The sequence below is a fragment of the Prosopis cineraria genome, unplaced genomic scaffold, assembly GCF_029017545.1.
Source record: "Prosopis cineraria cultivar Desert tree isolate PC_DT_omini unplaced genomic scaffold, ASM2901754v1 PC293, whole genome shotgun sequence".
Lineage (NCBI taxonomy): Eukaryota > Viridiplantae > Streptophyta > Magnoliopsida > Fabales > Fabaceae > Prosopis > Prosopis cineraria.
In genome coordinates this window covers 25,106-49,269 of record NW_026555620.1, presented here as the reverse complement: position 1 = coordinate 49,269, position 24,164 = coordinate 25,106, and the positions used below count along the sequence as shown (strand labels likewise).

Below are 24,164 nucleotides of genomic sequence, written 5' to 3'. Positions count from 1 at the left end.
AAAAACAATCTGGACTAGCTCGGCCAACATTCCCACAGTTGAGTATCAATGAAATGAAATTATTTTTCGAAAAATGCAATTAAAAACATCCAAACTTTATTTAAACACTCGAAGAAATATGGAAGGAATAGAAACAAAATTGTGCAAAGCTCTATAAATTGTGTATATAAATTATAAATTTTAAATAATTAAAAAAGTTACGCAAAACCTGAGAGGAGCCATAGCTCTATTTAAATTTTTATATTTTATGGCAATGATTATAATATATTGATTTATTTAAATTTTCATTTGATTTAATTTATTAATGGGTTCCCACTTAGCCCATATCCAATAAAATACACTAATTCACTCAGATTAAAAACAAAAACCAATAATTCAGTGTACTTGATATTAGATCACGCAATGTTAACACTTTTATATATATAACATTTTTCAGTTTATTTACAATTAAAAAATATAAATATTTTTATTATTTGCATGTAACCTCCTATTAAAGATAGACATCGCAAGTGCATAATTCACCCGAAAAAAAAAGGCACTCTACGTCTTTTTATTTGCAATTTAAGATTTTAGCTCACAAATTAAAATGTAACATGTTAAAATTTTTTACTACTACTATGTTATTAACTTACATGACCTACTTCTCTATAATTGTTTGTATTTAATAAAGAGATAAAATGTAAATATAAAAATATCAATTAACACTTTTAAAATTTTATAACATAAAACTGGAAATACCTTTTTGCTTTTAGAAAAAAAAGAAATACTTTTTAAGCTGGCAATTTTTTTTTTATAATAAAAAAAAAAAGAGGGAGTATGACGATGGAAGAAAAGAGTAAGCAGAATACGATTAGCGCTTTTACATCAAAAAAAGAATACCATTAACGCTACATTAATCAATGTTACATTAAAATACAAGAAAAGCAAATTCCGATGGGCCATGAACCGACCAGCGAGAGAATCCTGGACCGTTTCATTCATGGAAGAAGGTATTTGACTATTGACATTTACTTATCTCTCAGATATTTTCAAGCTTTTAACAGTTAACCTCGTCTCCATCATCATTGACTTTGCCCTATTGGAACGTTATCTACCCTATTTTTCTTCACTGCTTTAACCCCCACTTCACTTCTCTTTTCCAGCCAATTAGCCCTCAGCAACAAATTCTGCAGAACGTAACGCATCACCATAGAAGTCAATTTCCGATCTTGACTCCAAAAATATATATCACACACACACACACACACACACAACGTGTTCCACTTTATTTCTTGCTGCACCCATTTACACCTAAAATGATTCCCTCCAACAAGTCAATTTTGGACATTATCTAGCTGAAGCCAAGTATTAACAGATTAACAAACTCGAGTCCCTGGGTTTAATGTATTATATAAAATGTTTCAAAATGTTGTGTGCTCGCAATTAGGAATTAAAAGATCAGAGCTTTTGACACAAGTGGTGGCCTAGTAGATTCTAATTCCTTAAAGCGAAGGAGATCTGTTGATATGTACATCTGAGAGTATAGATCCCACAAGGGTGGTGACATGATGCGATTCACGAAGACCAAAGCTTGAATGCATCTCTAAATTCGTAATAAAATATTATCTCTATCACCAAACATATATGAAGATCGCTCAACAGAGAACTAGCAGGTTAGGATTCTTCCTGCATAGCTTTGAAATGATTTAACTAGCAGGTTCAATAATTGGGGGTCCCAAGTATTCAATCCCATCCATCTGAGAATTCTCTGGCATCTCAATCTCTTCCAACCATCTATAACAAGTATTTTCCTCTTTCGCCACCGCCTTGTTCTCTCCATCTACAAGAGAAATAAAAAACCAGTACCATACCAGTCAGATATATATATATATATATATATATCATCAAAAAAGAATAGACTAGAATCTATGGGACAGTATTACTGACTTGAAAAGGCAGCGCAAGGATGATCTCTGTAATAGGAGCAGTCGCGGCCATCTTGTTTAGAATAAGGAGGGCCAAGCACGTCAAGCACTGCACACGGAGTGACGGCTGTGAATTCATGAATGTTACCTCCTGTGGTCGGGTACAACACTGAAGTCTCACAAGGTGGACTGAAGACCTTGTCAGCTTTTAACTTGGCCAACTTCACTGCAGATACAAAACAAACAAACGGTTTAGATCTCGGATCGAGAAGACCAGTACATGAAAACCCATAGTTTTATATGTGTGCGTGTGTGTTCACACACACAGAGACAGACAGAGAGAGAGATGTCACTTGAATACCCACATTCAGATTGTCGAGGCGTATTCTCACATGTCTCAGGAATAGGATCAACCAAGTCGTAGGATTTAATGTGCATTTTTCCGAGCAGAAGCTTGCTGAACACAGTCATTCCCGGGTGGTTATGGAGGGGAATCACCCCCGTTGCAGGCAGGAAGAAGATGCAGAGCTGTAAATGCAAAAGAAGAGTAAATAAAAATATTCACAGATTAAATTGATGTGCGACTATCTCTACTATAGAAAGAAAAAAGAAAATAAAGAGCAAATCCGCTAATAAATGCTAAAAAAGAAAAAAGATTTCTATATATATATATATATATATATCGTCCAAAACAACCATTTTTATCAGCTGTAGCAAGAAAGAAAATTCATAGAAGTTGAAATATGAAGAAATAGATATGCCTAGATACTTTTTTTTTTTCTATGTATTTTCATAATCATCGGGTTAGGATTGATCTAAACCAGCTCATTCTATATATGATTCAACATGCCAAGCTTGCAAGACTTACAGAGAAATTATCGCACTGGTAAATGGTTGTGTATGTGACCCTTGGATTCTCTTTGAACACATTCCCTGGCTTGAAGAATTGCAAGTCACTGCTCAGTCCAAAATCTTCTGGCTCCACGGCATCTGATGACAGCATCAAAACGACATTAATCAAGAGAAGTATCTAGAGGAAAAATAATTGAAATGTAAGAAATAGGAGGGAGCTAGGAAAATAGATCGAGTATACGGCTCTCGCAAGGTAGGCCGTTTCATCTCAAGAACACAATGGGCAGGTAGCTTAATTTCTGGTTTAGTAAGGGAAGGGAGATGACAATCCCATAGAGAAGAGTGATCAGAGTAAACCAATGGATATCACATAATTGTACAGAAGATATTTTTTTCATGGGTCCAAACATGTCAGGCTAGAAGTAACATAAATAGAAAGTTAAATACCTAGAATGTGGCATAGTTTCTGAACATCTTGAGAAGAAGGAACGGTGCCAGGACCTTTAAATGTGTCTCGGCATGACACAAAAAGCTCCTGAAGCGCCTTTGAAACCGTGGGACGCCTAACCCTTCTGTAAGGCTTCCTCTTCTTACCGATGAATCTCTTCACATAACCGACCTTGTTCACATGCCCAGCTGCTCTGTCTCTTCCCTGCTCCACCAAACCCGCCTCCATTTTCACAGTTAAATTATTACAGATCAACCGAATCTCAGAACCTGAATTGATGCAGATGACCTCTGTCCTTTCACCCAAACATGATTCACGCAGACACGAAGATCTTCGCTTCGACTAATGGATTCAGAACACCACGTACAAGAAATAAAACTCCACACCCAAAGGCCGGAAGGTTAGTCGTTGTCGAGATCGTGACTTTCACATGGGTTGAAGAAGAAATATGGCCTAATCAGGAGTGCAAATGAAATAAGTGCGGTTGACTGAAGAGCGTGAATTTCGTATTCGTATAAAACTGAAAATGCAGTGAAGTGCGCGTACGAAGATCATAAGAGAGATTACGGGGGATGATAGGGAAGTTAAGGAAGAAAGTGGAGATGATATCTGTCTATATAGAAAGAAGAAAGAGAAGAAACAGAAAGACAGAGAGAGAAGGGAAGAAAAATCAAAGGTTCAGGACTAAAACCGGGGGCCATATGGCATTGCATAATGGCAATATGGCATAATGTTTAAGTTGACAACGTTGCGAGTTCTAAGAAATCCTTGAAGGGAAAAAAAACGTTTTTTTTTTTAAGGAAAAGGAGTATTTTTCTGCCTCCCGTACCTAGATTGCATGGAAACTGGCGGTTACAGCGACCCACTGTTTTGCGGGTTAAATCGGTGAGTCAGTGATGAAGCTGCCAAAACGCCAACTCGGGTCCGATGGTTCTGTAGGTGGAGAAGGAAAGAGCAAATCAAGGTGCTTCTGAAGAGAACTATAATTAATTATTAAAAAATAAGCGTGATTAAATGAAACACTGAGTTTTGTACTCCTGCATGGCAGACGACAAGTGTCAGTGCTTTCTGGGTGTTACAACTTATGTTCATGGGCTAACAGGGACAAGTGGCCTATTCTCTTGATTTTTCTTACTTTATTAATTCTGATTTTATTTTTATTTTATATTAAGAAAAATCATGCACTTAATTTTTTCTACCAAATTCTTGTGGGATAATGATAAATGAAGACCTTGCAAGGGAGATAATGGCTGATAAGGACCGTGAATTCTTCAAGTGGCAAATAAAAGCTTAATTCCTTTTAGTATTTTTTGTCGATTGTTTCTACATCCTCCTAGCATTTAAAATTCTAATGTATTTAAATGTAATTTTTGTCTTCTGAGGCCCTTGAATGTCATTCTCACGAATATTTACTGGGCATGCATGATTATTATTCTTATGCACATTACAACAACAATCCTTAATTTTGATTAAGCCAGTTATCTAGACTGTACAATATCATTATGTAGCATCAACATTAGCTAATGCAAACTTGATACTTGTTAATACTTTGCAAGGACAAAGTTTTTTAAATGTTTTTAAAGGATTTAAACTTGAGCAAGCAAAATAAGTAAGAAAGAAGCCATTAGGTGGCAAAATGAAGGAGAGGCGAATTAGTCCGAAATCGCATTCACAAGTTGTCGAGTGCATGGAAAAGCAGGAAGCGCTTGGCATTGGAGGAAACGCACTGTACAGAACTTTCCTGTGGACGGGAACATTTTTTTTTTTTTTTAACCAGCCTGTGGATGGGAACTTAACCAGCAGAATAAATGGGGTCATTATACATTAATCTAATATCAATATGTCGTTTTTTATACATTCTTTTATAGACAATGACGGATGGGGAGCATAACTCATGGGAGAATAAAAAAATTTATGGAAGTGGGGGGCCAAAATTAGATTTTTCATTTTTTTTTCCAAATAAAAAGTAAGAAAGTTTATCCCAAAAAAAAAAATTCACAGTTGCTTGTCCCCGGATCCGTCGCTGATTATAGGCCGTACGTTTTCAAAAATATTAATCTTTAATATATTACCTCCAATCCCTTTTATAGGATATTTTATAGAAAGATATTTTAGTTTTTAATATATGATACTTGATAGAATATTAATTATATTTTTTAATCTTATTTTTATTTAAAATTTTATAGAAAGATATTTTAGTTTTTAATATATGACACTTGATGGAATATTAATTATATTTTTTAATTTTATTTTTATTTAAACTCATTAATCATGAGAGTGAATGTGATAGACATTTGAAAATTTTCTATTTAAATAGAGGTAAAATTAAAAATTTACTTAATTTTTAGATAAAATTAATAACTTAATGTCTTAACCACTTCTCTCTATTTTCGTGAACTAATTAGATATGTTTTATAATAAAGATTGGAGAGAGTGAGTTATACAGGGGATTGTTTATTAATAGCATGTTTTAAATTATAAATATAACAAAAGTTTGCAATTCAAATTTCAGTTTATAACTATTTAAATTAATATTTAAAATTTATTTTGCATAAAATTTTATCAGAACTTAATTATCGTTGATTTATTCTCATGAGATTTTATTATCATTTTTCTTAATGTTTTTCAGTCCAATAGGATGGAAAACTGTGGGGATAAATGAATTGATTTGGGGGCAACATGCCAGCTACCCGCAACACAACAACCCCAATTAAAAGTCTTCAATGTGTTTTGCAATATTTTTTTCATGCTCATTCTCAAGTCTCAACCTGGTACACACTTGTGTTTAATTTTCGTCTTTTAACTTCTTGTAGATCGATAAAAAGTGTTTAAAACTGAACAACGCCTATTCAACTAAACCATATCTAATATATCTCTTGTCTTTACAATGTTCAATCAATAGCACCGTATTTAAAAAAAAAAAAAGGATGATGTGTGTGTATAGGGTTTTAGAAGTATTATTCAAGAAACATCCAATATCCTACATTATTTAATACATAATTGCCACCTCTAAAATAATTAAAATATAACATTTTTTATTCTAACATCAAATATTTACAAATGTCCGTTAAATAGTCAAGCTACCTTCTCTTTCATCATATTAACGGTTAATGTCTATTATTTAGCATCAAGGTGACTGTTTTAGTTATTTTAAGAACAAAAATACTATATCAAATAGTTTGAAGTATTGAGAAGCTATTGGAGTATACTTTAAGAAAAAAAAATGTACCTCTACCCTTTATATTTATACTCCCTCCATTGCTATATATAAAAAAATAATTATATCGTGTAGTTTTAAAAAAATCATTTAACAATAACAGTTGTGTTTGGAAATGAAAAATTAAACTAAAATACCTTTATATTTAATCAAAATAAGTCCCCGTTGATTGTTTATCGTGAGTGAAAATTATGAGTTCATGATGAATAATTTATAAAAATTAGAATGAATGTTTATTGAAATATATAATTTTATTTATAAATAAAAAAATAACAAATAGTAGTTTTTTTATATATATACATAAGAATAAAGGGAGTATTTATTAACTTTTCTGTCTTTTTATTATGCACAATTGTCCTCCTATTAATGACAATCAATCATATTTAAAGTACAACTAAACATTAAATACAAATGCATTTGTTGGCAGAAATTTAAATTCATTATATCATGGAAGAGTAGCTCTTTTTTCTAAATTCAATCCTCACTGCTAACTCTCCTCAATCATCTCTTACTTTGTTTGACACAAAATCAGTACTTCATCTAATCCGATTGTTGGACAAGGTTTTAAAGTCTTGTTTGGCTATAAATACAAAGTAAAGATGTGCTCTCTTTGTTCCTACATGTATAATACTCCTTTCGTTTTAAATTATAAGGTATTTTTAAATAAAATTTTATTTATTAATAAAGCTTATTAAATACACTTTATAATCTTACTTTTTTTAAGACAAAAATATAAGCTTTTAAAAATACACTTTATTAATTTTCCACTAATGAACAAATAATGAAGAGAGAGAATACATGAAAAAAAGGTAATGTTGAAAAATTATCATTAATAAAACTTTATTTTTATCAAAGTATCTCATGTTTTAAAACATTAAATCTTTTTTAAAAATGTTTATAATTTAGGATGGAGAAAGTATTTTTTTATGAACTTGACTTATTTGTAAATATAAGACTGTCATGATAAATTCAACTAAAAGGACAATTTTGCCTCAATGTCTTGAAAAAATGAAGACATATTAATTATCAATTACACGCTTTACTTATCACTATCATATTAATTATGACATTATTAGGAACATAAAAAATTATTGTGGTCTAACGTGCTTTTAACTAAATAACAATTTCTTATCAACGTGTGAGATTTAGTTTTTTTTAACATATTTATAGAGATAAAAGGATAAATACTTAGTCTTTTTAAAATTTTACATTATAATTGTTTGAAATTATAATTTCCACGTGAATTTTATTGTGATAATTAATTGGAATGAAGGAAAAATTAAAAGTCAAATATTTTTTATAAATTAAAATTATTAATGGTTATTCATTAAAAGTCATGAAATTAATTAATTTTATCTCATAACTAGAACACGAGGGATACCGTGTAACATTATGGGGGTGCTTCAATAATTAAGATTTAACGTTTGAAATTAACTTTTTAACTTTTGAAATGTTAAATGTTATTTGAATAATTTTTAAGTGAGTAAAATAATTTTTTAAATATGGGTTGTGATGTAGTTGAAATGTAAATTTGTCAGCTCTATTTTTGATGGATTTGAAATTGTAAATGAAAATTGAATTATACCTATTTTTATAAGTGATAAAAGATACCCTTATTATGTTTTAATTTTTTCTAATATTAAAATTTACATTTTTTATTCTTATTATTTAACATATTAAATTTATGTTATTTTATTTTTCTACACCTTTTAAACATTTCTAATATATTATATATACAATAAAGATTATCAATTATCATAAATCAGTATCCTTTTTTATCATTACATATTTAAAAGTACATTTAAAAAGTATAAATTATCATTAATTTAAATAACTTTTAATTTATTAAATTGACTTTTAAAAAAAATATCTAAATTTAAATTTTGTTATCGGAACTAACTTTATTAAACTGACTTTTGTCATATAAATTTCAGCAGATAAACTTTTGATAAATTAAAAATTAAATACACACTAAATTACTTGTACTTTTAGAATCCAAATCAAATAAACTGCAATTTCAATATTTCTATCAATAACCTTTTCATTCACTAGAATTAATAATTTTAAATTTTGTTATTTATGAGTACAAGTACGATTTTTCACATTGCAATATTTATTTTGGAAAGCGAACATGAATTTAAAGCTAATTCTTCAAAAAATTAAAAAATTATGGAAAAAAATATTTAAAAAATATCCAACATTGCTGGATTAATCTAAATCAAGTCAACCCAAATTTGTGATTTTTTTTAAAGATAGAGTACGTTTTTGTCATCTAACTTCATATGAAATTTCAAGTTAGTGTCTTGATTTTATAAGTTAAAGTATTTTTTTAGTTATCAAATTCTAATGTTACTAATTTCAGATAATTATTTTTTATACTAATCATTATTATTTTTTAAAAAATAAACTTAATATATTAACCTTTAAGAATATTTTGTTAATATTTAAAAGTTTAATATAAAAAATTTGTCTGATGAAGCCAATGATTTTATGATTAAATGATTGAAAAGATATTTTATAAAAATTAAAGATAAAAATTTAATTTTATGTAAAATTAAAAAATAAAAATATCCTTTAACCATTTAAAATGAATTCATTTTAACTTGAATAAGTTTGTAATTTGCCAAAGGAACTGGCCTGGTTGGACCTGATTTTCACCCAAATGAAATAAAACCCAAACCTTTCATCGCTCTTAATCAGGAAATATGGTGTTGCGTGTGAAAAGAGAGAGAGATCATGAGACGGAATGGACGAAAAGAAAAATCAAAGAATGAGCAGCTTTCACGGCGCTAGGGTACGTAGCTTAGAGTCATCCATCACGTGGCAGTCACAAGCGGCACGCGGTTGCGAACGGTGTAACCACGGGATGGCACGTGTCCACAAAGCCCTCTGGTTTCATCCACTCTGTTGAATACTGATTTGATTTTTGAATTTCATTTGTTTCAATTTTACGTTTCCCTGACACAAGCACTTGAGACTAAGAACCTTTCTTCTTTCTTTCTTGTCCGAGGCCAAGAGCCAAAATAATAAACTATTGATTTGTAACTTACAAGTCTGCTTAAACTAATCATGATAATTAAATTCGTATTTATAAGATTTTAATATTAAAATTAAAAAATATATATTTAAAAAATTCAAAATATTTAATTACTTTTAACAAACTAAAAATGCACGTGATATGTGATTAATTTCTTTAGAGCGATGAACAATTTTCGCAAAATCCCTTCATAAGTCAAGGATCTTTTTTTCGTGTGTGGGTATATTGAACTTTTTTTTTTATCACTTTCAATCATTTTTTCATTGTCTTCTATATATATATATATATATATGACGCGTTTTAGATGATCTGTTTTGCGTTATAGAAGAATATTTAAGAAAATTAGTTATTAATTCACGCAATTTGTTTTCGTTCATTGAACTGATTCTTTGATATGTTGATTTTAGAAACCAATAAAGTCCAGTAACTTAATAGTTTCTATTAAATTTAACATCAATCGGTATCCGTAAACATATTAACATCAGGTCATATTAATAATACTTATAAATAGTACGATCTATTTCTTGATTACAGAGAGGTAAAGTAGGATTGAACCTGTAAGCTAGCATCATTCAAGATAAAAATCAGGTCACATAAAATGAGAAAACCACCTAGTTATGCTTAATTTGAAAGGAAAAAGAATTTTTCATGGAGCTGGTTAAATAATTTTAGATGAGGTAGAGATAATAAATGTGATTCTTTTTTTATTTTTTTTGGTAACACAATGGGTGAGTATTTTGGACAAGGGGGCGTTGCATGCAGAAGCTATAGCAAGTGGCTGAACAGAATGCATGAGATATAACTAAGAACATTTACGCCCAGATTTCATAAAAGAGACTTTTTTAACTAAAAAATTATATAAAATTCATAAAATACTTTCAAGTCTTAAATTTTATACATTTATAATTTATAAAAAAAATGACAACTTACAATAATAACTTATAAATGCCTGTTGCTTAATTATAAATGTTTTTTATCAAGTTATAAATGTGGATGATTTAAAATTTGAGAGTATTTTATAAATTTTATGAAATTTTTTTTATAATAAATTCTCTCTTTATAGGACTTAGGTGTAATTTTATCACATGACTAAGCATCTTCTTCATACATTAACATCTCTTTCGTGTCAGGATCATCTCTGAAAAAGATAAGCAAGACGGAGATGAGCAACAAGTGAGAAAGTGATAAACAACTTTTTAAAACAGCATACACACACATCAAGTGAGAATACTTGTAAATACAAATGGATTTGTATTTAGTTCTCATGTAAATAAGAGAAAGGAAGGTACTAAGTGCTTGTTTAGTTTTGCTCTGTTTTTTTTTAATTTCTAAAATTCATCATGTAAATCAATTTTTAAAAATTGCTTTTAAAACAAACAAAATTAAAATATGTTTGATTATGTTAATTTGAAAATGATATTAGAGTTAAAAATGGGTGATAATGATAGTTGACTAATCATCAATGGTTAATGGTGATGAATTACAATAGTGATTAATCATAATTGAAGGTAATTTACAATAATCAAATGTAATATGTTTTAAAATAAAAAAAATGATAATAGCTTCAAGATAGTTTCATTTTTATTTTTTAAAACAAAAAGAGAATAATTTTAAAAATATTTAATTGCAAAACAGTTATTCAAACGTTTTTTTATTTCTAAAAATAAAAAATATTTTTTCAAACATAAATCAAATAAATCCTAATATTTTATTTTTATGTCCACATCTGAACTTGAGATTTTTCCTGAGATTGATGCATGAAGAAATTGGATAATAACAAACTGCTACTACTGCTAGGGCTTTTGCAGATTTAACTAATATTAAAGACTAAATTAAGCAAACAATACAACATTTATTATGTTTTGTATTATAATCAATTTATTATATTTGTCAATGATATATCGTTATATATTAATGATAAATCCTTTATAAATTTTTAAATTTTTAATGATAAAAATTTTTTATATATCAATGATAAATTTCTTATATATTAATGTAAATAGGTCACACTTTTAAATTTTTAAAAATTTAATCTATATTTTTTTAGCACAATTTTTTTTTTTTCCTCCAGCGGGCAAATTTATCCAAGTTGATATATGACGATTGTGGCCTAAGGGGAATTAGATGTCCTGCTTCAATTTTCCATGATAGATGGTTTACGATAAGGTCCTTTATTTTTTGGGGAATTTAGATAAGCTCATTTGTTTTGCGAACATTTTAATTTTTTTTCACATCCGGGAGGCATTTCCACGTAGTTATTTTTTTTTTTTATATAACAAAGTCCATCTGAGCTAACGAGGGGTCAAGCAGCCACGAATTCTGGTCGGGATTAATCTTTTACACTCAAAGGATGTAAGGGTTTTGTGAGAATGAATATATTATTTAAAAATAAAACGAACTATTGCTGTTATTTTTACTATTTATTTATTATTTATTCACAGTAACTTCAATATATTTTAATTTTCATTTTTTTCTAATTTAAAAACAAATCAGAGTTTTCCCATAAGTGCACCTAATATTTTTACTATTTTTATTTTCACTTTTTTTTTTTTGGCTCAGGATCCAATCAACATGTTATATCGAATATCAATGCCACATCATAAAGACTTTAGAAGAGCTGTTGCAAACTCCACTAAATTCATTTTTTGAGGAAAAAGTAATAGCTTTGTAGTAAATTTGTATCAAAACTGGATCCAAGTTTGTCAGTCAATAGACCACCCATGTCAAAGGCATCACGAGTTAGCTAGAGCTATTACGTCACACACCAAAAGAATATTGGGAGAATCTTAACTACACATTGCACATCCTACCGAACCAGCTTCTTGGGGGAAGAACAATAGCCCTTGATACAGCTACCAAAAGAAAGATAAGCAGCTACATTCACCAAAACAAAAACAGATAAGTAGTTACATACACGGACGGGGTCCAATAATACGTTACTACTCATGCAAAGCTCATATCGAATTGTAACCAGGCATCTTAAAGAAACCAAGTAAGTGATCCAATATGAATTTCTTTTTGCTCAATTTGATCCGTTCATCGTTTTGCCTTTTCCATTCACCTGTACATAGCCTAAATCTATTTTCAATAATACCAACGTAAAATTGCAATTTGACTCTCTCTCAAGATGGAACTGCCTCCCTCAATCGCATTGATGAGGACCAGTGTAATCCCAACATCACCATAGCAAGATGCTTTCTCTGCATGGTCTTCAAACATAACCTGTTTTCTTTTCTCTTCATAATCAAATGTGGCATCGATTGCAATAAGCCATTGAGCTCTCAAGTTTTCTAGGACTGTTTATTTTGATTGTTTGTCTGGAAGCATCTTTCGAAGTTTAACGATAATTCTAAGAGAGACATTGGCTCATCTCCTTTCTCTTTAACCAAAATATTGGACGCAAAACTTTTCTCCTTGAGCTGATTTGCGTTTTCTTGGTTGTGGCATGTCATACTCTCTGGATCGTTCGCATGTTTTTGGGCCACAGAAGTTCTAAGAGCCATGCTAGGAGTTTCAATGATCTGTCTTGACTTGTCATTGCCACCCAAAAATGGACGAGGAGTTAGATTGACAGAGAATCTGATCTGATTTAGCTTGATCTCTTCCTTTCTCTGGAAAATAACAAATGTCAAAGGGTATCAAATTCCAAATGCAGCTTAGAAATAGACAAAGACATATAATAACAAGTCTTATCCCGTTAAGTGGGGTGGACTACAATTATCACACAATGCCACTGGGCTCTATTCACAACCAACCAAAAACTAGAATTTGAAAGTTAGTCTAATCTTCAAATGGCTGACGCCTCATTAAACAGCAAAATGTAGGTCGAGCTTTGGGGCATGCAATATGCTGCAGATTTCTAGAGACAAAGTTTCCAGGAGAATCTGCATCTTCATAGATTCCATGGAAGCCATCATACAAGTGAACCAATTATGCAGTAAGGCTCATTTCTTATGGGATTTGGTGAAAGGTGTTCGTGTTCTAATGCAACAGGATTGGGATATGATTAAACTTTGTCAAGTTCATAAGGAAGGCAATCAGGGTGCCCATTTTTTGATGATCCACCCCCAAGCGTGGCTAGGGCTGTGTGTGCCGGTGGATGTGGGAGGTGCCAATTATTCTCACCATATTATGCACGCACAGGATCTTTTGCTAACCCTCCTTTCATAGCCGGGGAAAAAAGCAAAATATAAGTGAAAACCGAAAGAAAAATCAGGGGATAACATCCTACAAGAAAGAAACAACCTTAGATATTATACACAGAGGAAAGATTACCTTGTCAGAATTGGGCTTCCCTTTTGAAGTTGAATTTCCGGTGGTGCAATAAAAGCACTGCTAGGCTTTTTTAGCACTTGACCATTTGGATCATAACCCTACCCATTGATAATTAACTGTTAAATTGGTGTTCCTTCTTAGAGGACAAAATATTGAGACAAAAAATAGAGTTTTCACAATCTTTGCAGTAGAGGAAATGCCAGTATTAGTTGCCCTCTGTAGTGAAATATTGAGACTGCCCTGAGAAAATTCTGAAGTAGGACTATTTGATTCAAATTTAAGTTGGCCAAAAGAGAGTGGTGATTTGGCACTTTCATCTCCAACACTTTGTTTTCTCGCATTTGTGATATTTGAGTTAGGCATTTTAGGTAAGGGAGGTTCGGTTCTGTATTTATCAGCTATATCCCCAAATGCCTGCAAGCATTGCACAGTTCAATAAGCAAACACAAACCAGATATTATAACCAAATAATGGCCAGTTATTTTCATTTTCTATCTTAGTACTAGTTGCAAACTAAACAGAGCACGATAAATGACTATGACCACCTTGATGCAATTAGAACAGTGAGTTAATGTAGCACACTTAAAATACAGTTCTTTTACTTCTTTATATTCTTACTACCAAATTCTTCAACCAAAACATAACAAATGTATAGTTTTTCAGTCTAAACACAAGAATCATATAGGTTGATGGAGAACCATACATTTCTCGAAAATCACACAATGTCATATAATTGAACAGCCTACACTCGTCAAATAAGAAACTGCACCTATGTTTATCCTTCACCACTCTCCAATTTTTCTTTATTTTATTCACTAAAGGACAAAGCGAAGAGAAAAAAAGTTGAGGTTACATTCACATTTTAAGTCCTTGTATATGTAGTCGTGTCACTAAATAAGAGCACACATCAAGTACATAAAAGCCAAAATACAAATCAAGATTCCAATAATTTGTTTGTCAAAAAAAATATGTTGAATAAATCAAGCTTGATGTAAAGCTGTGTCGCAAACTCTCACTGAAAAAGCCAAGAAAATTTAGATCCTATCCCCTCAAACCCAAACCACCAATGGCTAATTATAAATACAATAAAGAGCCATCACATAGCGGAGCAAAACTGCAGCCCACTCTATCTAATGTCAGACGTTAAATGATACTCACAGTTGTGACACGTCCCTCTTTCAATTTTCGTGCAACTTCTTCAAATGTGGAAGCATTTTGCATAGAATGTAAAATGATGCTGACAATGCTATCATTGTTGCACTCAACATATGGGTGCTTTGACTATATCAATTTTTGTAGTTTGCCTTTCGTGACAGGTATCTGCTTAGCTTTTACACAGATTGAAAAAAAAAAAAAGGTTGACACGTACAACATAACTGAAGTACTACCTCAGCAGAAAAGATGACACTAGTTTAAACAATTTGATTTACCTATTTCCGGAAGAGTTTTATTTGGCAATACATAGGCAGTGCTCTCATCCTCTGCATGAGCAACAATATCCCGCCATTCATAAAGCCCCTGAAGCCATGCAATGAGCGTAGTGTGACTAAACTAGCAGTGGGCAACTGATAAAAATAACACAAATGGGTGATAGCAATAAAAAAAAAAAAAAATTCTAGAGAAACCTACTGATACAACTGCCAATTGCTGAGCATTAAAACCAGCCCCTTGCAACCTGGATAGAAAACAGTAATTGGACTTCGATTTACAACTCTTGGCAGGCATTAAATGCAAACACAAAATTTACAGGACAAAATTAAATTTTCATACCCCAGAAAAAAAAGGACATAGAAAAGATAAAATAAGTAAATATTGAAAGTTGAGAACACTGTCTACTTAATGAAAGATTGACATTTGAAAGAAGGTAACAAACCCATATATGAATAGGAAGGAGTTCTCAGTCAGAAGCTCTTTCTCATAGAGCTGCATGAAGACATCATAACTGAGCCTGTACACCTGTTAATGATAGAAACCTCAAGGTAACAGACTTTATTAATTGTCAAATCACAGATACTGTCTTGTGTTAATTTTCTATCAGGTTAAAGATTTAGGACCCAGGATATGAACAATGCCTGACTTTACAGAACAAAAAGGTCAAACAATCACCCTTTCTAGTCTAACCTATATAATACAGAATTGACAGGAACATACTTGTTATGGATAGATATATACGGCCAAAAAATACACACACATATCAAAAGCATACTTAAGCTTTCTAATAACAGCTTGAGCTTTTTTAGGAATAAATGGTCAATCACATGGTATTGAGCCACTCAATTAGAAATTCAGGTCCTTGCAGTTCCATTCATTTAAAAAGAACAATAATAGTGGAAGTGGAATGATATTTTATCTATGCTTCAAGCCCACAGGGGTTTTAGAAAAGAGGCGCATAAGACACACAGATTAATACTATCCCTAAACTTTTAGGATGAAATTGCCTACAGCAATGTTCATCTAACATGTTTAATCTCAATTTCACAGCAAACAAGCATATAACTTGATAGATAATAGGAATGATCATAAATTATTGGAGAACTAGCATCAAATTTAAGTTGCTAAAGCTTAAAGAAAATACTCATTCAAGGTCTAGAAATAGAAATACCCAATAGATATAAATTTTGAAACCAATAGGAATAAACTGCTGGCTCCGTGAGAAGTATGCAATACTGATGCTCAACGAAATGAAGTTTTTTCAATAATATTAAGCAATAGCATCCCCAAAGCAAGACTTTCTTGAAATTCACAAGTTACCTCCAGCAAAGGATTATCAGAATTTTGAGAGTCTTTAGATAATCCAAATAAATTCATTCCCATTAAATCGTATATATACAGCAGGAAGTGAGTATCTTTTCTGGCATATCTATCATCAGAATATCACTTCATTAGATGGCAGTGATAAAATTAGCTAGGGGAAGTTTACTAGTCATTGTCAAACAATAACATACGCTTAGAATCTGACATGAGAAACGAAGTTAGCAGAGACCAATGATATTTTTCCAGGTTAGGGAGAGATTTATACGTTAATAGACAAATTGCGCAGTTGAAATCAGAAATGCATGGGGCTAGTTTGCTTAGGTGCAGCTACTTTTCTACAAAGGGCACTGTAAGATGCCGTTAACATTTCAATCAAGCTTAGGTAACAAGATCACTCGAACATCCTGAGGGTGCTCTGACTACAGAATAAAAGCTATAATGCAATATATGGCTATATGATAAAGAAATGTGGTCAGTTCTAGTTTAAATAATGACAGAAATTTTCCGTCTTCTGCAAATTTCAGGTGAACATCACTTGACTATAGTGACAGTGGCAACCTTAAAAAATGGAAAAAGAAAAAAAGAAAAGGAATAAGAAACTAAAGGAGCACAAGGACAAGAATCAAGAAATGATCATATTCAAGAAGTCCAAAATATAATTGCACCTAAGCATCTGATTAGGAAGAGGACGTAGTCTCGAATCTGCATGCTGGTATCCGCAAAAAGTTGACTCATCAATATTAAAAAATGTAGGTGAGATTAACATGGAATAATCATGCTACAAAAATCAGCAAAACATCTGAGTGAAGACAATTGAAAGGCATTGTATTCTGAAAAAGCTATGAAAGGAAAAAGCATACATACTATTTGTTTACATTCCTAAAAGCTTGATAAATGATAGAGCACAATGGCGTCTTGCAATTCATGTAGCCGACCCCACCTAGTGGGATAAAGGCTTGTTGTTGTTGTTGTTGTTGTTGTTTAACACTCTTGAGGCCTGAGGAATGAAATAAAAATGCAATGGTCATACATCACAATAAGGTTAAAAAAAGTTAAAAATAGCTGAGATGGTAAGTAAGGAAAGTAGGTCAAGGAGGATCAACTGCAAGAGAACTTCACAGGCATCATTTCATCAGTTCTACTGTTGCAGAACATATCAGCTCGTTCTAAATGCATTCAATGCTAAACAAAGAATTCCATTAGGTTCCTTCAAAATAGAAACATAATATTTTAACTGCTCCTAAGCATATTTGGCTAGTAAGGAAACTATGCAAATAGCAGCAATGAGTCTCAAAACATTGATGTAGATAAATTACCACTTTCAAAAGGCAGCTCTATAACTAGGGCACATAATTCCATTGGTCTAGATCAGACAAGCAAGCAAAGGCTCAATCAATGAGACAATGACATATCTGGAATAAGTTTCATGAAGATGTGATTCGCACACACTCTTCAACAATGAAACAAAATGATCAAATTTTATTACCTCTAAGTGGTTTAACAGGAGGTCCTAACTTAGTCTACATAAAACAAAATACTCCAACTACTGTTTCGTGAAGCACAAACTTTTCTTGGACAATTAGTTTAAGAAATAAACCATTACGACTATTGATAAAAGATTAAGAAGCTGATTTATCAGATTGCCCAAAAACCAGTTATACATTTTCTTTCTTCATATGCATGCAGAGATACTGCTAGCATAAACGGATATAAATAACTTAAAACTGAAAATTCATTTCACCATTACATTGCTTTTCTTCAGCCAAAACATCATCACATACATGTTAATCTTTTTAAGATTGACAATTATTCACAGGATAGATCTCAAAATTGAACATTCAGATCTTTCTAAGCAAACCTGGCCAGTGTCAAATAAATTACAAATGTAAATGCCAAAATCCCTTTGAAGCCACAGCACATCTCGATCTGCTCCATGCATGACCTAATTAACCATAAATACGGTCAAGAGAGTAAGGCAAATCAGTTGATTGAGACAAAAAAGTAATCATGAAAATCAGACCTTTCTCTTGGCAGGATCCTTGAAAGCTTCCCTTAAATAGGGCCCAACATGTACACGCAGCTTCAGAGTGTCTATCACAAAATCTTCAGTCCTGGTTGAGATTTGCATCAGGCAAGTCAATCCTTGAAAATATTGATTGTGTTCTAGATCCACCTAGATATTTGAAGGCAAGACAAAAAGGTCATTCAGGTCATGTAGAAAAGTTCTAGTCAAGTTTGAATGAATACCAAACGTGTTACCGCAAATTCTTTAACAGCACGCAGCTTGGCAGCCAACTCCTTCAGATCCTTGACATCCTTCACTACCTTGAAAGGGATACAATCTATTGAGGGAGGCTTTATTGGCTCGAAGTTCCCACAATCTTTATCAACAAAATCCAAGGCAGAGCGTTTCTCCTTGAAATTATTAAGTATTATTCAGTACAGATAGAAGAATAAGACGAAGACAAAAAAGAACAGAGACTTTTTTTAAAAAAAATCAAGCACAAACAATAAAACATAAGCAAGATACTCAAATTTCACATTGCTTACAGGAGATACAACATAACTATGAAAACCCATTTCAGACAAACAAAACTACCGAATGGCAAATGCCAGAAAAGCATTGGCATTTCAAAACAAAGTCCTTCCTGTTTTAAAATACAATTTCAATCGAACTCCATAGATCTTCAGCTTTTGAATTCATGCAATGATACCCAGATTAGTGGGTGCCGAAATGATATGTCAGATGAGTCTAATTATATGGAATTAAGCGCGTCAACTGCATAGTTTCAAGATACATATACAATCTGAATGATACTACTATGAAGAAAGTCTAACAAATACCCGATCAAAGTGTATCATTTCTTCACAAACTATGAAAGCAGTTGGCCATGAAGCTATTAGAAAAATTAAAGCAGACAATATACCCTGTCAAGGAAACTAACCAAAGGATGAATAAACTTCTGACCATCATCACTCCTCCGCAACCAGACATGCTCAGAAGGTTGGTTTGAATTATTAACTAGTATGTTATACTCGTCTTGAGGCCTCCTAATAGTTGGTATATGAAACGGCACTTTTGGCTTTGGCACGGTCGTTTTCCTATCCTCTAGTGCTGCCTCTTTTCCCGGTTCCACAATACTACCCCCTTCCTCTGTTTTCCCGCAAACTGATTGAAACCCGTTTTCCGAGCTCGCAAGTGTACCCATTGAGTGCCTAGTCTCCTGCTCTGTCTTCCCAATCCTCTGAAACTCATCCAGACAAACATCGAAACGCTCAGACGCCTCATCCTTCACATTAACCAACGACTCATAAGCATCTCCCATATCCTTAGTATAAGCCATGTCCGATGGATGCACTGAAGCACCAACATTTGGAAGCATCGGCTGCGATTTCTTTGTGATTTCTTGAATTGGGTTGCTGAATTCGCCGAAGCTGTGATCGAAGTAAAAGTTTTTGGGGCCACTGAGGCTCAAGTTGATTGTGAGTGGCTTAGGTCTAGGTTCACAGTTTGAGGACTCTACCTTTCGGCACCGGGATCACTCCAGGGAGTCGCTAAAAGCGAAGAGCAACGGCCGTCGCCCGGTCCCTATTTATATGCTTATGTCACGTGTCAGGCATGAAACTGCCGGTGGCGATGAAATCCATGTGAAATTTGGACTCGCTTTGAACAGAAGAGATCCTTTTTAGAACAGAAGATCCAAAGATTAAAGTTTAATCACAGTGTAAAGTATTAAATTATGGGTAGAATAGTATGATCTCATCTATTTTATTTCAATCATAAATATTTTTTTCATTTTAAAATCATATAAAAACCTTTCTTATTATGAATAATTATAAAATATAAATACATAAATAGATTTCGTTTTCATTCACTCAAGTAATTCACCATATAATTATATGTATGTATGTATTAAATTAAAATATTTTTTAATAAAAATTTTATCAAAAAATAGTTTAAATCACCAAAAAAAATTAATGCAGGCAATTTTAACGAATTAAATATTTAAAAATATAAAGTATTTTTAATATTTTAAGATATAATCATTGTTTTTTTAAATGCTCCTAGTAATAATGACTTTATATTTATTATAGAATATTTAACAGAGTTAAATATAAAAAGATAGAATTAATTTAAAAGTAACTTATTTCATTGAAAGATGAAACTTGATTGAAAGATGAAATTTGATTAAAAATGTTTTATATTTTATAACGGAAGAAGTATATTTTTTACTTTTATATTTATATTTTAATTTTTTAAGTTATATATACGTATTTATTTAATAAAAAAATTTAAAATTCAAATATATAAATTGAAAAAAATAATATTCCAAACATGCAATTAAAAAAATTAATAAAATAAGATTATAAATAATAAAGTATTTAATATAATTTTTTTATTTTTTATTTTATTAATTTTAATACAAACTTTTAAATTATTTAAATATTAGCATGATTATTTAAAGTTTTTAAAATTGAAAAAGAGATTTTTTAAAAGTAGAGAATTATATTATAAGAATAAAATAATAATTTTAACAAAATTATAGATTAAAAATTAAGAATTAAGTATTTTTAAATATTTAACGTATTTTTTATATTTCTCTATTTTAATCTTATGTTATTTTTCCTTTTAAAATGTAATAGCATAATATAATTTATTAGAGTTATTATATTATATATTGATGATAAATTTAGATTTGAGAAAAATCACTGAACAAGCGTCGATTTAAACTTAATAATGTATTTAATGTCCGTTGCGTTACTGTTCTATCAATTGAAGTTTGTGCGTTTACATAAAAATTAAGATGGGTCACATTGTCTTTTGTAAATATGACCTTGTATTATTTATCAGCCATGTTGATTATAGGAAGAATGATGGACAAATCAATCTAAAATAAAAAATTAAAAATTTGATCGTTTGAGATGTAATAATGACAATGAAATTTCAACAAATTTCTTTGAGATAAAATTTTTGCATAAAATTATTTTAGCATCCCTATGTAGTTTAAGAAGTTATGATTTTATAAACTGTTTTTGTCATTTGTGAAACCAACTTACGAATACTTATAGTAAATTTTTAAATGATATATAATTAGTTAGACTTTGCTAATAGAATGTTATGGTTTTCTAAATCGCTCTAATCATCGAAAGAATCAGACTAGCAAATAATTATACTAAATTTATAAATATAAAATTAGTTGGATCTTGCTGATTGAAGAAAATTGTGATTTTTTAAATTGTTTTAGTCATTAATAAAACTAAACTTGAAAATGCATATATCAAATTTGTCAATAATATGAAATTAATTATAGAATAGTAACAAAGTCATCTCACACATAAATTTAATATCAGGAAGGTTTCTAGGACCTCATTATCATTATCACATTTTGCAAGATAGAATTATTATTTTTCTATTTTAGAGGGATTTATTTGTCATTTTGTCTTGAATATATTGGTAGTGTATATATTTAATTATTATAAAATTAATATTAATTTAAATAAAATAGTATAATTCTAAATATTTTTAGTAATATATTTTTTAAATTCCAATAAAAAATCATTTTTAAGTATACTTTTTTCTCCAAATTTTTTAAGTAACTTTAAAACTTGTTAATACAAAAATTTTAAATCTATAGTGGTCTAATGGATGAAACTATGGAGAACTTCATTGTAGAATTGGGGATAAGACTTTATTTCACATCAATCTCAAAACAATTATGAAATTACACTACATGACTAAGGCAATAAATTGATATTATGCTTTGTAAATGATCAAAATGCCCTTCAATTCCTTTAATTCTTAAACGTTGTTGAGCTTTAACGTGCCCAATTCTCATCCTGACCTGGATAAGCTCAACAATGGAACATATCATTCACCATTGAGAATCACCTCTCTCATTTTCCACTTCTTAGCCTTCCAAGACGTTAATCTTTTGAATCAGTTTTGAAATGAAGCCTTTCGTTTTTTCCTACTCGCCACCACTAGTATTCCTATGAGTTTGCTGAATGGCCAACATTCTTCACATTTTATGAGAATGTCTTCCATGGTTTTTCTGCCCATGTTGTTGGCGACACTGGCAGAAATGCGAACGGCGAGTACGAATTGCTTGAGTCGTGCCCGAAAGGACACTGTCCTTAAGAACTATTCTGGTACACCTTCCGATGACCGACAGTTCCCCAAGATTAAACAAGCACTTCCTCAGCGGAATGAGAGAACAGAACAACAGGGACTAAAAGTAAACACAGACGAATAGATAGAGGGAGGAGAGAACCCCAAAAACTCGAGAGGCTTATTTCGCTCTGTCTGCACCCATGGCTATATATAACTCGAAGGTGGAGACATGAATGTTGGGGGGTTACCACTGAATTAAAGGCTCAATTACACTGTCATAAAAATCATTTAAACACTTGTCTGGAAACGTTGGGGTTACGCAAACATAAAATGCATTTAACCTCTTGTCTAAAATGTTGGGAAGACAAAATGTTTAGAAAATTAATTTGGTTAATGATCAAAAAACGTTCTTGGTTTGATTTTAAACTTTAGACAGCCAAAAATTGAGTTTCTCTGGCAAGCCAAAAATAATTATTTATTTTGTAAAAATAATCCAGTAAAAGAAACTCATTACCTCTTGAACTTGCGTGCAGGGGGGCGAATCGGCTGATTTAAACTGCGATTGCCCTGAGTTGGCCTGTCTCATGTGCGCGAGGCCACTTCTCCTCCAAGCCCATTTTACTAGCCCACTTCATTTCTTAGTGTATATACACTAGAAGAGTCTTTCTTTTAGTCGATGTGGGACTTTGACACACACACACACTTTTGACACACATACAACAATCCCCCACATGTGTCAAAAGGATTTATGTTCGTCTAATTTATTCACACGGAGGATAATCACTTTGAATTTGGTGTCTGTCGACTTGAACCAAACCTAAACTAATAAAACTTAGTACATAGAAAAGTCAGTGTAACTTCGTTATTGAACCAATAGATCTTGAGTGTGTGTCAGAGGTCTTATTAATCAGATTATACCCCCACAGTCTCTACTATTAACAATGATTTTACACGTTATCGGCCATGCGCACACCTAGTTTTAACAAATGCTCTAGAGATTTCACCACGATCTCATAGGAGCGGCCCCACTCCACATTTATATAGGTGTTTTTATCAAGTGAATTTGCAATGAATACACCATCCGTGAGGACTATAAAAACATTAAGAGCTTTCGCTCAGCCTCCGTTCAATGCATTCTAGCACTTTCTCAAGCCATAGGAAGAGATAAATTCGATGCTAGCAGAACTAACAAGTGACTTGTTCTTACCCATTGAACCTTCTTCATAAGATCTCCAATCACAAAGGTTAGATTGCCATCACTGTTAATTTCAAATAGGCTTAAGTCCCATTCCCCTCGATGTTTCAATAATAAATTTCTTCCCTAGGGATTTAGTTAATGGATCCGCCAGATTTAACTTTGATCTTACATAATTGATTGAGATGACCCCATCTTTGAGCGGCTGCCTCATAATATTATGTCTCATTTGAATATGTCTACTTTTGCCATTGAATGTCTTATTTTTAGCCATTATTATTGCAGACTGGCTATCATAATGTAAAGACACTGATGGTGTGGGCTTTTCACTTATTTGAATACTTGCTAAGAAATTTCTCAACCACTCAGC

The 24,164-nt window shown here is 31.6% G+C and overlaps 1 protein-coding gene, 1 long non-coding RNA gene and 1 pseudogene across 3 annotated transcripts; all 3 read right to left on the bottom strand.

Moving 5' to 3' along the window:
• Positions 1 to 1,444: 1,444 nt before the first annotated feature.
• LOC129296273 (plant cysteine oxidase 2-like) lies at positions 1,445 to 3,911 on the bottom strand. 2 transcript variants are annotated; one of them, XM_054934860.1, is made up of 5 exons: positions 3,204 to 3,911; positions 2,773 to 2,894; positions 2,297 to 2,432; positions 1,927 to 2,130; positions 1,445 to 1,819 (listed from the first exon to the last, which is right to left on the bottom strand). In XM_054934860.1, the coding sequence occupies exons 1-5, from the start codon at positions 3,430 to 3,432 to the stop codon at positions 1,686 to 1,688; spliced, it is 825 nt and encodes a 274-aa protein (XP_054790835.1). In that variant the 5' UTR covers positions 3,433 to 3,911; the 3' UTR covers positions 1,445 to 1,685. The 2 variants fall into 2 exon arrangements, with proteins under 2 accessions (XP_054790835.1, XP_054790834.1); XM_054934859.1 differs by having other exon boundaries at positions 2,270 to 2,432; positions 3,204 to 3,906.
• An 8,504-nt stretch (positions 3,912 to 12,415) lies between these two features.
• Positions 12,416 to 14,881, bottom strand: LOC129296274 (uncharacterized). The gene is made up of 2 exons (XR_008589742.1): positions 13,734 to 14,881; positions 12,416 to 13,069 (listed from the first exon to the last, which is right to left on the bottom strand). It is a non-coding gene; the product is annotated as an uncharacterized LOC129296274 (long non-coding RNA).
• A 7-nt stretch (positions 14,882 to 14,888) lies between these two features.
• LOC129296272 (protein RRP6-like 2) lies at positions 14,889 to 20,026 on the bottom strand (annotated as a pseudogene).
• Between the last annotated feature and the right edge of the window lie 4,138 nt (positions 20,027 to 24,164).